The 16980-nt window shown below is 40.3% G+C and overlaps 2 protein-coding genes across 15 annotated transcripts in view; both read left to right on the top strand.

The window, feature by feature from the left end:
- Window positions 1-16980, top strand: part of NRG1 (neuregulin 1) — a 1014644-nt gene that overhangs the window by 886562 nt on the left and 111102 nt on the right. For 2 of the 14 annotated variants that reach the window (XM_067721979.1, XM_067721977.1), the window contains exon 1: window positions 8702-9653. The exons of 9 other annotated variants lie outside the window; for them this stretch is intronic. In XM_067721979.1, coding sequence (XP_067578080.1) covers window positions 8987-9653 — 667 coding nt within the window. In that variant the 5' untranslated portion in view covers window positions 8702-8986. Of the gene's footprint in view, window positions 1-8693; window positions 9654-16980 lie in introns of those variants that run through there. 3 more of the 14 variants (XM_067721988.1, XM_067721989.1, XM_067721978.1) reach the window with 3 other exon arrangements.
- Window positions 8167-8672, top strand: LOC137216122 (uncharacterized). Its single transcript, XM_067721993.1, has one exon. It carries the CDS (start codon window positions 8484-8486, stop codon window positions 8670-8672), a length of 189 nt encoding a protein of 62 aa, XP_067578094.1. The 5' UTR covers window positions 8167-8483.

Raw genomic sequence — 16980 nt, 5'->3', positions numbered from 1 at the left:
GAGATTACAGTTCATCTTTGCATTAAGGCTACATCCTTTCACTCCACATAATTTCAGAGATAGAGAGAAAAGAAACAAGTCATTCTTAAACAAATCTGACTCTAGCAATACATGGTACGATTTATGACAGGAAGTTCTGAATGGGAGGTCAAATCATAAGATATTTTTGTCTTATGACTTTCAAATTCATAGTTTTAAAGTAATAAAAATTTGCAACAGTGCAGAAAGAGTTCCCACCCCTTGGACTGAGAAATAGCAGAAAAATATAGAGCTGGTATTTGATTTTAAACGGGATACTTCCGCTTGTATCAGTATCGTAAGGCTTATGACCTTACAACGGAAGCACGGGTTAGACGGCTCTCTGGAATGCCAAATCAGTTCTAGAAACTGCATATATTTTTATCACTCCTTTTTTCCCCTTTGGTGGAGATTTACATTTTTCTTTTGATCAGCAACAAGGCGAGAACTGTGTAGACTCTAAGGAAAATGTGTATTGTTAACAGGTTTCCTCTGGCTGAAGTCTTTTCAGATTTACAAATTTGGATTGTATTTAAAAGTAGAACGATTCAGACCATTCCTTTCCGCAAGCTTCCTTTATTTCAGGTAAATTGTGAAGGCGTATTTTATACGTGGCTTTATATTGATGTTTCAGAATCTCTTGAGTAGATGGTACTCTCTTATGAGTAATTCATAACTGCCTTCACATGTGGACCACCTCATGCTCAACAGTTTCTACCTGAAACAGAAGATTTAAAAAACAAATTTCTAGGGCATTTGTTAAGAGTGAGGTGCTCTACGCTACATTTTTTGATTCATCTGGGGACCAGTTTATAGAGTCAGCTGACCAGCAGCTGAGCTATAAACAAATAGCTGGTGCCTAAGTATAAATCAAGTTCAAAAACTTCCATGTTTTGAAACTTTACTGAATTTGTATTAAATTAGCATTGATTATCAGAGGTATTTCTTCCTTTTGTTTAATTTCTCTTACTGCATCAAAGTACAGCCTTTATGATTTTCTTTAAATAAGATTATACATGTCCATGCACTTAAAAACACAGATGATCCCTTGTATTTTTGTGACATTTGCCACAGTATTTAAGAATAAAACAAACAAATTATCTCTTAGCTGTGCTGCTCTGTGCTGTGAACCTATAGTAGTGAATATTCATGAAACAGAGCAAAGTGCAAGTCAACTGATTCCACATATATTGCTGTATTAAACATTATGAATGACCATCCAGCCATATAACCTCAGAGTAGTCACTATAAAGATGATTTTCCTTCTTTCCATCATACACAGCGTAATTTAATAGGATTTGCATTTATTCACACAAATAAAACTCTGTACGGCATATCCATGTCTTTAAGATATTTTTCCCATAGTTTATACATCCCTCTTTAGCAGAGTTTCCATTTTGATGCATTACCTCAATAATACTTAACTGAGTGCCTTCTGTGTGCCAGGCATGTTCTAGGTAGTAGGGATAGAGTGGTGCAAACAGACACAAGTGCTTGCCCTTATGGAATTTACATTCCGGTGATGAGTTTATCACACATTTCAAAACAAAGCACACCTTGTTGAAAATACAGATAGTTCAAATAACTGCCACTCTCTCGCCACTTTTTGCTCGTATTTCTGGTATATTCTGAATACGGGAATGGAATGGTGTTGAGCAATGAGAAAGAATATTTTGAGTACATAAAATGAGCTGGAGTTATAAGTCGTCCTCATTTTCTCATAAAACTTTTTTTGAATTGAAACTCTCAATGACACATCAATTTATTATATCTTTGTGCTTCTGAGTTCCCTGGGATGCAGTATTGCATCATCAACATCAATTTAGAGTTCTTAATAATTGTCAGAGATTCAATGCTACAGGACCTACTAAGATTTTGTAGAAGAAAGGGCAACCTATACATGACAAAGTCTCATTATTTGAGTGCAGTCCACTAGTAAAAGTGGTCAGATAGACTATGTTTTCCTTTTAACAGTAAATGTTGGGGAAGCTGAAACCATGATGAGTGTGCAGTGTAATTTTTTTTTTTATTGAGTTGGAATTCACATAACATAAAATGGACCGTTTTACCGTGAACAATTCATTGGCATTTATCACAAGGACGTGCAGCCACCATCTCCATCTAGTTTCAAACATGTTCAGGGTCATTGTAAAAGAAAGGGGACGTGGAAAACTAAAAACAAAATAAACCATTTGTATATAACTAATGATTTTACTTATGGGCAGTGAGAAAACAATAGGTTCTTTCAAAGTAAACACATTATAACCATCAGATTTAATAAAAACATCTTTCTATATAAAATTCTCACATCCTCACCTTTGACATCATTTACTGTCTCGAGCTGTAGCTGAAATCAAAGGATCTAAACTTATAAAGAACAAAATGTGCCAGAGTAAACTGATCATCTTGTTACAAAATGAGGACACAGACCCAGAGTCAATAACAAATAGTATATACAGATCCTCACAAAATAATTCTTACAATTAAGTCAAAAAGTCTTTTCTGAGATAATTTTCACTGGGTGAGAATAAAGTAGAATCAGATTCTTGACTCATCCTCAAAGTGGGCAGAAAAGTACCTGCCCAGTAAGGTGACCTGAGTTTCATCTCACCTGTTTAGCGTTATGAGTAATGTAGAAGAACATCAAAGAGCACGTGGACTTGGTTTGCCCTCCGAGAACTTTTCTGTTTGGTTGAAGAGAGAATTACAGGAAAAACAGTTAAATGTTGGGTTACTCCCAACTTTCCATCCACTGAAATGATCTGTGGTAGGTGAGAGTTAAGCATAGTTGGGGTAACAGCATTTCCCTAAATGAAGATAAATTCATAAAAGGCGTAGTATCTGGGAACAGTCATAAAAATTTGATAAGCACATATCTGAACTGGACATTAAAAGATTTGAAAAAATGGAGGGGAGTATAGAGGGTATTTTGAATAGATAGATGGTCATGAAAAAAGTCTGCCAATTTATTAGAGGTGCCGTAATCTGTGTAATTCAATCGCAATTAAAAATAAAACCAAACAAAATGTATGTATTGAACGGATAGCAGAGCTCTAGTTTGGGATAGCCAGATACTGATAGACCTCCTGGCCTTCAAAGAAATTACATCCTTCGGTCCTATATACGTAACATAGTTAAACAATAACACCTCGGGCTTCCCTGGTGGCGCAGTGGTTGAGAGTCCGCCTGCCGATGCAGGGGACACGGGTTCGTACCCCGGTCTGGGAGGATCCCACATGCCGCGGAGCAGCTGGGCCCGTGAGCCATGGCCACTGAGCCTGCGCGTCCGGAGCCTGTGCTCCGCAACGGGAGAGGCCACAACAGTGAGAGGCCCACGTACCGCAAAATAATAATAATAATAATAATAACACCTTGGAAGATGTGCCCCAATAAAAGTAGCGTTAAGGAATGCTGTGTCTGTGACCTGGGAGCACGGAAGGGCTCCATGGAGGAGCTGAGATGTGAGATGGGGAAGATTTCCAGACGGATGGGAGGAGGATAGCGGATCCATTTGAGTACTTGCTTCTCTTATAAGAAGCAGCAAGTTTTAGGGATCCTTTTAGGCCCTGAAGCTTTCTTGTGAAAATCGTGATTTCATAGTTCATTAGCAAATGAATAAATCATTACAACTTATCATAGTCATCTTCAAAGATTGTAATCCAAAAATGAAATCACTGCTGTCGTCATGGTTTTAGATGCCACAAAGTAAATTCTACTTTTTCAGCCATAAACTTAAGGAGCAAGGGTAAACTTTTTCAGAGTTAAATGTTTTCAGAGTGAAATAGCCAACACACCAAAAACAAAATGTAAAAGAGAAAATAAGTTTACATACTATGGTCATCCTCTTTCATCTTCTTTCATCTGGAGTTACGCTAAATATTTCTGATAATTAAATAAAATGAATGCAGAAGCTGTCGCCTAGCTTGACCTGAAGTAGCAGAGGAATTTGAGTATTTTTTATTGGATGATAATAGGATTGCTTCTTTCACTGAAGCTGGCTTAGGAGGAAGCTGGAATATTGTGTATCAGAAATACGTGTGTTCTGACTTTGTTCTGCCGAATTCCATTCTACGTCACTGAGTCTCCTCTTGAGCCAGGTTGACTTACTAACACTTACTTCCTCACTGCCGTGGTGGATTAACGGTGGTTGCAAATTCTTCGTCACACTCTCCATCAAGATTTATTTCCCCCGTCCTTGAATCTCAGCTGGCACTGTGACTGCTTAGCCAACAGGATGCAGTGGACATAGCCCGTGCCACTTCCAGAGTCAGTCTTAAGGAGGACTTACAGCTCGCACTTCCTCCCTCTTGGGCTGCACCCTCTCAGAACCCAGCTGCCATGCTGTGGGAAGCCCAGGCCACATGGAGAAGCCACATGTTGGTGCACCAGCCAACAGTCCCTGCTGTCTTCCCAGCTGCCATGTGGCATTAGCTGCCAGTCATGTGCGTGAACCTTGAATGTTTCAGCTCAGTTACACCTCCAGGGATTGCAGCCCCAGCTGACATCTAATGGAGCAGAAGAATCACTCAGCTGAACCCAGTAAACTGCAGGCTAGTGAGATACAACACCGTGGTTGTTGTTTTAAGCTATTTCAGGGCAATTTGTTTCATAGCAATATGTAACTGAAATAGCTTTCCAAGGAAAATCCAGGAACTGAGACTGTGCAAGAGCTCATTCAATTGAAACTGTAAATAGATCATATTTTAAAAACCTATGCTTAATTCTTGGAACTTCTGAAAATCCCTAGGCAGAATTTTAGAAGCCTCTTGTTGTGGAAACTAGGCACCTTTAAGTTTATTTACCAGCTACATTAAGGTAAAATTAAAATGCCTATTTCATGGTTACACTTTCTGGTTCACTTATTTTTCCCGTTGAAGTAATAGATAAGCAATATGTAATGAGATGCCTTCTTTTGATTAAAAACGAGAAACAGTATTTTTCAGTAGAAAGAGCATGAGTCAGACTTTTGTTCTAATCTTGGTTCTGTTGCTTAAGAGCTGTATGTCCATGGCTAAGTTATCTAAGCTGCCTGAGTCCAGTTTTTAAAAATTATTTTCAAGATAATATGTACTATACAGGATGAGCGAAGGTCAGAAATCATGTATGCTGAGAACCTAGCAGAGTACCTGGCACAATGGTGGAGCTCAATAAAAGTAGCTTTTGGGGGCTTCCCTGGTGGCGCAGTGGTTGAGAGTCCGCCTGCTGATGCAAGGGATGCGGGTTCGTGACCCGGTCCGGGAGGATCCCGCATGCCGCGGAGTGGCTGGGCCCGTGAGCCATGGCCTCTGAGCCTGCGCGTCCGGAGCCTGTGCTCCGCAACGGGAGAGGCCACAACGGTGAGAGGCCCGCGTACAGAAAAAAAAAAAAAAAAAGGTAGCTTTTGTTGTTATGAAGGAGGTGGTAATGTGGTTTTAAAAAGTAGTGGAAATCTGTCTTTTGTTCATTTTTTAGAGGGACATGGAAATATGGGTGTTCCTGAGCTTTATTGGAGATGGAGCCTAAAGGGTTAAAGTGAGGTGTACTTGCAGTTCTTCCTACAAACATGCATGTTTTATTGGACGGAATTCTGATCCCTAATCCTGTTCACACTACCCTGTTCTCACTTCTTTATTGCTATAGAGATTTGGTAAAGGGATAAAGGCAACTTCTGACTCGTAGTCTCAAGGGTAGAACTAATGGAAAATTCCTTTTATTCTTTACCTCCTGTCCTACTCCCTTTCCTCAATTAAGTTTACCTTCCAGTTGGATGGGAAACAACTTTATAGGTTGCTGGCTCCCTGCAAGCTGATCTTAGCTCCAAGAAGCCACAGTGTTCATAGGCTGCATCTCCAGGGAGGACACATACACATCCCACAGTCTGATTTGTGTAGTCCAGGGGAAAAAAACAGCTGTGGCAGCCGACAGGATTCTGTCTCCGAAGTTCTGTCCTAGCCTTTATGTAATCTGTTCTTTTCCTTTGTAAGTGTTGGTCACCTTTAATATGACGACTAGAGCAGTGCCCAGTAATTTCTTTGTCTGCTGAGTACGTTTGTTCTTAATGATCGAGGTGAGGTGAGTAGTTGTTATTGGTGCAAGTGAAGGACCACTCTTCTTAACTATAGGTTACTGTTTTCAGTGTCTTCTCTTAGCTGCCTGATTGGGCTACCTGAACCCCATTTTGGTCTTTGAAATCTAGGTGACCTTGGCTGTGGGTGAAATGCCAGTATGTTATACTTGAGTGAAATATTGGTTTGGGGCAGAATTGAGGAGTTAAGTACCACAAATTTAACCTGGGTGATATCTAAAGGAATTATAAATTATTCTAATTTAGCACAAATATTTACTTGCCTATATTGATTTTGAGAATTTACATGAATATTGATAATTAACATCTTAATACCTCTCAGTTTGAATACTGTAATTGCCTCTATATAGATTTTCTGTGATGTGAAATTTCACGTCCATTGCTAGAATCTTTAAGAAAAATCTCTGCTTTAAAATCAAATAGTTAAAGCTAGAAAGTAGGCATATGAATTATTTTAAAGTACCAGTTACTGGTATGTAAGTACAGGTTATATACAGATGAACTTAAGGATAATTCATTTTGCCCATAAGTTTGTCAGAGTCATAATTACAATTATGCAAACTGCTTCAGGCTTTTGTCATTGTTGTTAGTGATAGTACTGCAAACACATTTTAAGATATTACTACCTTTTAAATCACTTATAATTACGGGCTAATTTAGTTTTGAAAGAAATGATAATATTATCTCATGCCCACTCAGAGCTTAAAAATATTTCAAAGCAGTGGAGATTGTGCTATACGAAACATAATGTGCTCAAAGCAGATTCTCTCAGGATTTAAGCTCTAAATTTTATTGCTTCTGGGACTCACATGATGGTTATGTAGTATGGATTTAGAGACAGTTTTTAAGACTCCTGTTGACATATGTGAGCAAAATGGTTCCTTGGAAACCATTCAGGTGTCCAGTCACAGTAAAGTGTGGATTAAAGATTCAGATGCGTATCGCGTGTGCTGACACACAACGAACTGGAGGGTCAGGGCAGCCTGGACTCTATTAAAGTACAGTGCATTTCTTCCAGTCTTTTAACCACTGCTGTTTGAAAAGGAAAAAGAAAAAAGTCAGCATCGAAATTATCTGTAAGGTAAAGCTACTGAGACTTCACCCCAAAGGCATGCTCTTATAGAAAACTCTTCTTAATCTTTGCAGTGCAGTTATAGCTGAAGACATGTGGTATATATTACAGTGCCCAGGGAATTCAACCTCCAACAGTGTGGAGTCACAATGAAGGCTAATTTCAGGATGAAGTGGGAGCCTTTGCTTCCTCTGTAGCTCTCTTACTTACCGGCATTTCTTGTTTGCTGGACATTAGTCCAGGACTGCTGTGAGTGGGACAGGGCAATGGAAATTTAAAGGGGACCAGAGTGGGGACATATGAACCTCTCTCCCCTCCCCTAGCACCCCATCCTCCAACATACACTCGGCACTTCACGCTTGGGCATCACCAAGTCTAACCCGGTCATTGCAAAAAGGGCTGAAGGCAGAGCTGTCCATGGTTAGAAAAAAAAAATGTTCTCGCTGTTGGTTGAAAATTCAGGTAATAACAGTCCTCTTGGTGTACAAAACTTATTAGAGGGCTGGGGAAGGAATGCTATCTCTCAGCAGCAGGCAGGAAGAAATTGCTGTTGAAAAGCTTACCTCTCTGGGGAGGAATCAGATATCAGACTTTGCCAAGCCTCAGGTCCAACCCATAAGGTCCCACCTACATCCCTCCCTCCCCCCGCTGCGCCCCATCCCAGCTTTGTTAGATTGCTAGCATCGATCGCTGGCTTTTTCTGACCCAACAGTGGGTGCAGGAAAGAGAGCCAGCAAGACTTAGAACAAGCAAGGTTGGGGTGGAAAACTGGGGCAGCTTCGGTAGGGAGAAAAAAAAAGAGAAGGAGGCGAACGGGGTTGGGGGCCATGGGGACTAAGCTTAACTGGTGCCTGCCAGCTTCTCTTTGATTTGATGGCCTTTATTCCTTCTAATTGGATAAAATAGGAAGTCACTGGCAGTCCCGCGTTGCTGGGTATAACTGATTTTACTCAGACCAGCCAGCAGCCCCAGAGTGCGGATGGAGGGAGGCGGGTGGGAGAGGAGGGAGGAAAAAGAAAGAGAAAGGGAGAAAGAGAGAGAGAGAGAGAACGCTTTTGGAGGAGGAGGGGAGAGGAAGGGAGAGAGACGGTGAAGAAGGGAAGAGCCGCAGAGGAAGAAAGTGAATGAGCGCTCGGGAAGGACAAAGAATAGTTGGTTGCCGGGTGAGGGGTGGAGGCAGGGCGGGGAGCGCAGTTACCGCCCCTCCTGGCCGCGCTCTCGCCTTCAGATCCCTCTGCGATGAGACTGTTTGCAGTGATGCTCGGAGGGCAGGCACCTGCTGCTCTGTAATGATTCAGCCCCTTTCAGCCGTCGCGTTAACACAACAGGATGCTGTTGCTACTGTCACTGCTGCCTCTCCTGCCGCCGCCGCTGCTGCCGCCGCCGCCGCCGCCGCTGGTCCTGCTTTTGCTTTTACTTCTCCTGCATGACAGTTGTTTTCTCCATCTGAGCAGACCCCAGTTTCAGATGCTCGAGGTGAGAAACATGCCTTTCAGTTTGGGCTACTGGTTTACTTAACTGACCAACAGATCAGCTCGGTTTCTCTTTTGGCCTCTGTCCTTCTTGACCAGCCGGGATGCTTTGGAGAAGCATTTAAAAGAACTGCAAAAGTGGCCCAGAAACAGCAGTAAAGAATTACAATATACTTTTATTTGGTAGTTGCTAGAGGCTTTCTTTTCTTCTCCGCCTGCTTTCCTCCTGAACTCCTCTTGCTTTCGGTAATGGCTCTGGACTTGGAGGACTTATCGATTTCCCCCTGTAAGATGCTGTATCATTTGGTTGGGGGATGGTAATGGACGGTGCGGGAGGCCAGGCCTTCTGGAGGTGAGCCGATGGAGATTTCTCCCCCAGACATGTCCGAGGCAGCTGCTGAGAGGTCCTCCAGCCCCTCCACTCAGCTGAGTGCAGACCCATCTCTGGATGGGCTTCCGGCAGCAGAAGACATGCCGGAGACCCAGACCGAAGATGGCAGGTCCCCGGGACTCGTGGGCCTGGCTGTTCCCTGCTGTGTCTGCCTGGAAGCTGAGCGCCTGAGAGGTTGCCTCAACTCAGAGAAAATCTGCATCGTCCCCATTCTGGCTTGCCTAGTCAGCCTCTGCCTCTGCATCGCCGGCCTCAAGTGGGTGTTTGTGGACAAGATTTTTGAGTATGACTCTCCCACTCACCTTGACCCCGGAGGGTTAGGCCAGGACCCTATTATTTCTCTGGATCCAACTGCTGCCTCAGCTGTGTGGGTATCATCTGAGGCATACACTTCACCTGTCTCTAGGGCTCACTCTGAAACTGAGGTTCAAGTTACAGTGCAAGTTGACAACGCCGTTGTGTCCTCTGAGCCTTCAGCGGTACCAACCCCGAAGAATCGTATTTTCGCTTTTTCTTTCCTGCCATCCACTGCTCCATCCTTCCCTTCACCCACTCGGAACCCTGAGGTGAGAACACCCAAGGCAGCCACTCAGCCACAAGCAACAGAAACTAATCTCCAGACTGCTCCTAAACTTTGTAAGTAGAGACAGACGGATGATGATGTGTAAAGGAGAGGGGTGGGCTTGAGGTCCTCAGAAGTGTTCTCTAGAGTGTGTAGCTGTGTCCTTTTCTTCTTGGATTTTAATGGCATGGTTTGGTTTAAGTGTATCATGTGACTGGGATGCTCCGGGGTGGCGTGGAGAGATGAGTGAAAAGACCGTGTGAACTGCTGGTTAGAACTGATGCTCTAGCAGCAACTCCCTCTACCTGGATTGTTAAATCTGGCTGGGGTGGGGAACCCAAAACTTCAGCGTCTGGGAGCCATGCTTGAATTTCAGTTACATTCCACTGATTTCTAACACTTTTTAAGATTAAAACATCAGACCATCCATATATATATATATATATAAACATGACTTCTGTACAGCAGTGAGTATGATCCTGTGTCTCTTTGTTTTCCCATATAAACTTCCGATCACCTCTCCTCACCTTTCTGTTACCCTCTGCCTCCCAGCCAGCCCAAGCTGCCTGTTCTCTTTCTCCATCTCTTCTTCCTGTTCCCTAAACCACTTCTCCCCACGTTTGTATTTTAATTGGTTCTTCCTGATACCGCATGAAATCTTTAGATGTTTATAGCACTCACCTCTCAGCAGTATCAGACGGTTGCTGTCGTGCTCAGATAGTAGTTTGAGTTGCTGAGCCCTTATTATGGGGCAGTTTTATTTTATTCAGGACGTGGTACAAATCTGCATGAAAGGATTTTCCCAAATTAGGTTTTTTAAGTTTTATTGAAGTATGGTTGATTTACAGTGTTAATTTCTTCTGTACAACTAAGTGACTCAGTTATACATCTACATATATATATATATTCTTTTTCATATTCTTTTCCATTATGGTTTGTCCAATTAGTTTTGTTTTCTGTAATCAAATGTTTAAGTAGCTTCCTTGACAGTCATTAAAAAGTACAAGATCCATTAGTAAGGTACATCGTTTTTTTGTTTTAGATGTGTCCTTTTTATCCGTCACCTGAGTAAAGAGAGGCCACGCTCTTAAAACAATACAGAGCGATATACTGCTGTTTGTTCTGGGTCATTGCAATGCTTTAAAATGGAAAAGTTGTCAAGGATGAAACCATGACCAGTCAGATTGTTCTAAACGTCATTATAGAAGAGGAGTTTTCTATAGCTTTTTTTTTTAGTGTTTCTAATTTATTTTTGTTTCTCTATCTTCTATCACTTTTCACCATTGAGACTATTTACTTAGAAAAAAATAAAGGATCAGAGAATTTGGTTCTGAATAACGTGTGTAAAATCTTTTAGAGTTAAAGGAGAGTTGAGGGTAAGGATTCGGTGATGAAATACCCCTTCTGGTTCCCTCTAGATGGTAATGAAGAATACAAACATCTTTTTTCAGATATATTCAGTATGAAGGAGAGCCGTGTGTTCTAGAAACGCAGAAAAAGTTCATTTGTGCTTGTGATTCAAGCTCATTTCATACACATGAGTTTCCGTGGCAAAGATTTAAAGAAAAAAGAGGCTTGTTTTTCAGGTGTAGTTAGGGAAGAACCTCCTTTCTGCAGACACTGCTTTTTATCTTTATCAAATCCCTGAAGTGTCATTAAAGGTCTGACAGCCATCACTGTATTCACCGCCTCTTCCCACCTGGCAAAGTGACCGGGAGATAATACCCAGATGAAATGACAGGCTATAAAAAGCAAGTACAGATCTTGCAAAGAGAAGCACAATTCACCATGAAGACAAGGTTACTTCTTTGTCTTTATCATTTTCAACTTAAGTCTTTAATTAACATGTGCCTGAATAGGTTTAGCTGTCCAGAAAAAGAAAGAGGACCCTATGAAAAACTCTTCAACTAAACCCTGTAATTTTGTCATCAGAGGCAAACAAAGAAAACTCCAGCACAGTTTCCTGATCTAGGACCATGTTAAAAAGTATGTTGTGATGTTTTGAGAAATTATTTTTTAAGGTAAATTCTTCTACTGAGTGTTTTAATAGATTATACATTCCATGCAGTTTCTTGTCTTTTTTCCAAACCAGGACATTGATTTTTCTGGCATTTCTATTGAGTGGAAAAGATTTACTGCTGCCTAAAAGCATCACAGTGGCCGGTTCTGGCCAGATGCACAGCTGCAGCCTTCTCAGTGCGTTGGAGATAAGCCTACAAAAGCTGTCTGGGAAGTAGTTTTCTCCTGAAAAGTTAGGGCTACACAGTTGGTTAACACTTTACTGCCTATAGGGTTTGCTGTGTGGCACACTCTGGGTTAATTTTTTGAACTAGTGCCTGAAAACAACAAAAACACGAATATCCTAAAAATTGTGCGTCTGTATTCCTTTTATTTTGGAAAGGGATTTGGTCCAGGGAGCTTTGTTTTCAAACACTCATAAGTGGTTGCTTTTGTTGGTTAAGAATCTTGTAACCATTAACGAAAGGAAAGCAAAAAAAAAAAAAAAAAAGCTTGGAATTAGGTTGTCATTTTGCAATCTGTTTCACTTTTTGCTCTTCCATTAAGAAACTGTCGCTTAGTCACAGAAGAACCGGGTCTTTTCTTTCATCGTCCTGCGTGGTTTTGACATGCACGAAGCTGTCACAGCTTTAATTTTTTTAAAAGGCATTGTCATATCTGAACCATGCTCTTCCGTGGTCTCAGGACTTGATTCTCTGTTTCTCTCTGGCTCAGCATATTCAGCCGTATTATGCACAGAGCTGTAGTCTTCAAGGTCATAGTCTGTTGAGGGCTAATTGGTTCTTCTTTATCCTGGAGCCTGCGAGAATGGAAGAGAGACAATCCTAGTAATTGTGTCTGCTGTGTTATTTCCCAAACCAATCTACCTATTAGCACATTAGGGTTTTATTCCATAAATACTAGAATTACCCTCTCCCTCACTGACTCTTCTCAAATCCAGACGCTCTTTGTCTTTATTATAATAAAAGGCAAAATGTCACCTTTTAAATTGCCTAGAGGTATAGGCTATGTCAGCCGTTCTAAAATGGGTATGTCTTTCATAAGGCAATATAACTGCACGTTCTCACCGTATTAATCTGTGCATACATGCAGACATTAAGAAATATAACACAGGGCTATAATTTAATATATAGACTATATATAAAATATGAAAAAATTAAAATATGTATATGTAATTCTAATATTTTTCTGCATAGTTAGTGGTTTCCCACTATGATCATTATATTGTGACGAGTTAAGTTTTTAGTTTTCATCAAGTCACTTAATACTGGAACCATTCATTTGTTTTCCTTGCCTGGGCTTTTAAGATTTTTCTTACCCTCTGTTTATATGGAAAGATCTGACTCTGGGAGATTGCAAACTTAGATGACTATAAAAAGAACTGATTAATTGAATTGTAACCAGGAAACTAGCATACCATCTTGAAAGAAAATGTATTTTTGGATGGGACAACCTGCTTGACAACAGACTCTTGGTTATTAGAATGTATTAATCTTTTCATCTTAAGCCAAATTTGTTTTGCTTTGTCTTAAATCTTTGTACTGTTGGGTTTCATGGCAAACCATTGTTACCAGAGTGACAATATGAAGTACTGCCATATGCAAAATTCAACACAATTAATTGAATATACCATAGGATTTCTTCCCTGCCATTGAAAAGTGGCATTCATTTTAAGTCCAGTAGATTTTTCTAGGTCTTTGCAATTGTACTTATAGTATTTCAGAATGGTGATTCCAAATAACTTTTCTCTGCTTTAACCATATTTATTGAGAGCCTAAGATGGAAAAAGCTGAAAGCTCCTCAATTTGAACCAAGTAATTTTATAAATCTACTGATGAGGAAAGCCAGACTCTGAACGATTTAGTAAAATTAGGTCTTTTACTAAAATTCACAAAACTCTGAAAGATTTAGGGAAATCCAAAATAGTAGGAAACAGAGTAATGTCCTGTCTCCCAGAATTTAATCCTAAACAGTTTTCTTCTATCATTTTTCCCCTGTTCTAGAGAGTTAGAGCTGAAGACTAACTCTGGTAGTTTAAGTGGCATCTGCCTGGTAGTTAAGGGAAGTACTTCCAGTGTGACCACTGGTCACATGTGTATGGTTCACTTAAAAAATCAAAATTAAATTTTCTTCTGATTTTCTTCTTTTGCTCTCACTAAATTTTCTGCAGTTATGGCCCTTTTCTTTTTTATTTCATCACACATACAGTGTTCCGCTTGCTTTTGAAAACAGCTTAGGTTTTTCTAGGGTGATCTCTTTCTTGACAGGCAGCAGATGGCTGTACAGCTCACCTCTTTCCTGAATATCCCACTTTGATTATTTCTCCTTATTCCTTCCTCTCCCTTCCCACCCTCCCAATTATACCTTGACTCTTTCTTATTTTCCTAATTATGCCTTGGTGGCCTTATATGTCAAAATTCCATTGCATTCTAAGATATCAATGCATCTTCACCTGCCTTTTCTTTCCTATAGAACTTCATTGCATTTTAATACCAAACAGTATTTACACATATTACAAAAACACATACCAAAAAATGTCTCCATCCAGTAAACAATATATTGGTTTGTTACTGGCACCATCGATTCAAACTTTCATCCCTTTTCTTTATCTCTCCTTCTTTTCCACTGTATAAACATATAAATATACATGTCAGCATTTCTGCATTCCCAGAAAATCGTTATGTCCCAGGCCATACATCTCTGTTCTGTCTTCCTTCCCTTTTAATAATACCTCATTGTATCCTTTTAAAACATGAAGGAAGAGATAATTTGTAGATTGAGAAAGGCATAAAAAAGTTATGACTTGGGCTTCCCTGGTGGCACAGTGGCTGAGAGTCCGCCTGCCGATGCAGGGGACACGGGTTCGTGCCCCGGTCCGGGAAGATCCCACATGCCGTGGAGCGGCTGGGCCCGTGAGCCATGGCCGCTGAGCCTGCGCGTCCGGAGCCTGTGCTCCGCAACGGGAGAGGCCACAGCAGTGAGGGGCCCGCGTACCGCAAAAAAAAAAAAAAAAGAAAAAAAAAAAGCTATGACTTATCTAATGTTACTCTTGTCCACTGAATCTATTGAACTTTCTATCGGCCATAAACTATACCGTGCCTGCTTTTATGCTCGTGTTTGCATTTTTATTATTGTTGTTATGTCCATGTTTCAGTTTTCTTTTATTGTTTACTCTTTTTCTTTATTCAGCGAATACATCTCAAATACCTACTATGGGCCAGGCACTGTTCTAGATTGGTTATATCACAATAAAAAACAGTGAAATCCTTGCCCTCATAGAGCTTTTGTTCTAGTGGATTTTAAGAATCGATTTGCACAGCTCGAGTTATTTCTTTACTTTCCTACACAAATACTCTCTGAATTCAGTGTTTCTTCCCCTTACCTTCATTTTATTCACATTTTGACTGCCATTCCTGTTCCTCCCATAGTATTCCTCTTCTCTATCTGTGGACTATTGAACACTTACCCAGCAATGTCCTTTATCTTAAAGCGACACCCATCCCATCTCTGCTACCAACAAGCTGGGTAACTTTGGCTGATTCCTGTTTGGCCTCTATGACACTATTTAACCAAACCATTGAAGTGGTTGGGAAGATAATATCTGTTTAGGAACACTCTCTTAAAATGGAAAATATATCCATAATTCTGCCATGTAAAGAATGTAAGATTACTTTCAGATTGTAGCAAGTTGATAGCTGTAAATATTTTTTTTCAATCATACTTTCTGCGTATTGTTATGACTTACAGAACAAGGGCATTAACATAATCCTGAGGATTTTTAGTTTCATTGTCCAGAGGAAGGCTGGAATCTGTCATTAAGTTATCTAGTTCTCAAATTGAAAAGGAACTTGGGTTCATATATTGTTCACACGAGTAGGAATGAAATAAGATCGATCTTCATCATCTTAAACCTTGTTGCCATCTTTACTGCAGTGAATTGAACCCACTGTTTGTGTGTATGTATATGCATTCAAAGGTCATTTCTGAATAATATAATTGATATTCTGTAATCATACAATTTTATATGGTGAACATTTGGAGAGATTATCTGAGTGACTTCCTGAGGGAGGAAACTCAGATCTGGAAAAGTGAAGTGGCTTGCCCAAGGACACAACAGCTACTTAGTGTCAGTGCTGAGACTGAAAACTAAAATAATCCTTTTCTTCTCTATACCCTGCTTTTCTTTTCCAAGTCGTTTGTAGCCTTTATGTTCAAATAGTATGTATTGCCTTAATTTAAATGATTGTGATTTCCTGTTTATTATTTAAATCCTAACTAGTAAAACTTTCATCACTCCACTATAGATGTCTTCTTTAGAGAAGAGAGTTTTACCCCTCTGCTTTTGATCAGTGTAGGACGCCCCTCTGGAGTGGAGGTTGGACATCCCTTTCCCGACAACGTAGTATATAGGAGAATTTTTAACAATTAAAGTTAGTCCCTACTGAAGTGTGCTACTTATTTGGAAAGAATTTAGTTTCTTCTTAATGGAAGTATTCAATCAGTGACATTGTTGAGGAACATTCATGCTCCAGGCAGATTACTGAGTAGTTTACCGCTGTTATCTCTTACAGCTTTGATTTCTGCCTTGCCCTAGGGCACTAGCTTTCTAGTTGGGCAGACCAGAATTTTTTTTAATATTTATTTTATATTGGAGTAGGGTTGATTAACAATGTTGTGTTAGTTTCAGGTGTACAGCAAAGTGATTCAGTTATACATGCGCATGGATCTATTCTTTTTCAAATTCTTTTCCCATTTAGGTTATTACAGAATATTGAGCAGAGTTCCCTGTGCTATACAGTAGGTCCTTGTTTGTTATCTCTCTTAAATGTAGCAGTGTGTACATGTCACACACACACACACACACACACACACACACACACACACGGCAACCATAAATTTGTTCTCTAAGTCTGTGAGGGGCAGACCGGAATTTTAATCTTACCTGCCATTCTTCACAGCCTCGAGCAAGTTAGATCATCCCTCTGAATCTGTTTTCTCATTTATTCATGAGAATAGCAGTATGCATCTCTTGAGGCTGTTTGGGGGATTGAATGAGTTATGGGAAAACACCAAGTCCTGAGCCTAAAATATAGTAAATATGAAACCAGTACCAGTTTTCTCTCTCATTCTGCTTTGACACCCTTCTTCACTTTATTCTTCTCCTCCTTTGATCTTCACATAGTTTTGTAACAAAATCTGGAGAGTAAGTTTGGGAGTTTGAGAAAGCTTATGCAAAACTTAGAAGATAAGAGTTGAAGAAGCATCATGGTGCAGTGGAAATTGTATTGGAAACTTGACATCAAATCCCAGTTCTACCATTTATAAGCGGTATGACCTTGAACAAATCACTTCACCACTTGAGATTTAGTTTTTACATCAGAA

This window comes from Pseudorca crassidens, chromosome 21, assembly GCF_039906515.1.
Source record: "Pseudorca crassidens isolate mPseCra1 chromosome 21, mPseCra1.hap1, whole genome shotgun sequence".
Classification (NCBI taxonomy): domain Eukaryota; kingdom Metazoa; phylum Chordata; class Mammalia; order Artiodactyla; family Delphinidae; genus Pseudorca; species Pseudorca crassidens.
This window is presented reverse-complemented; position numbering and strand designations above follow the sequence as displayed.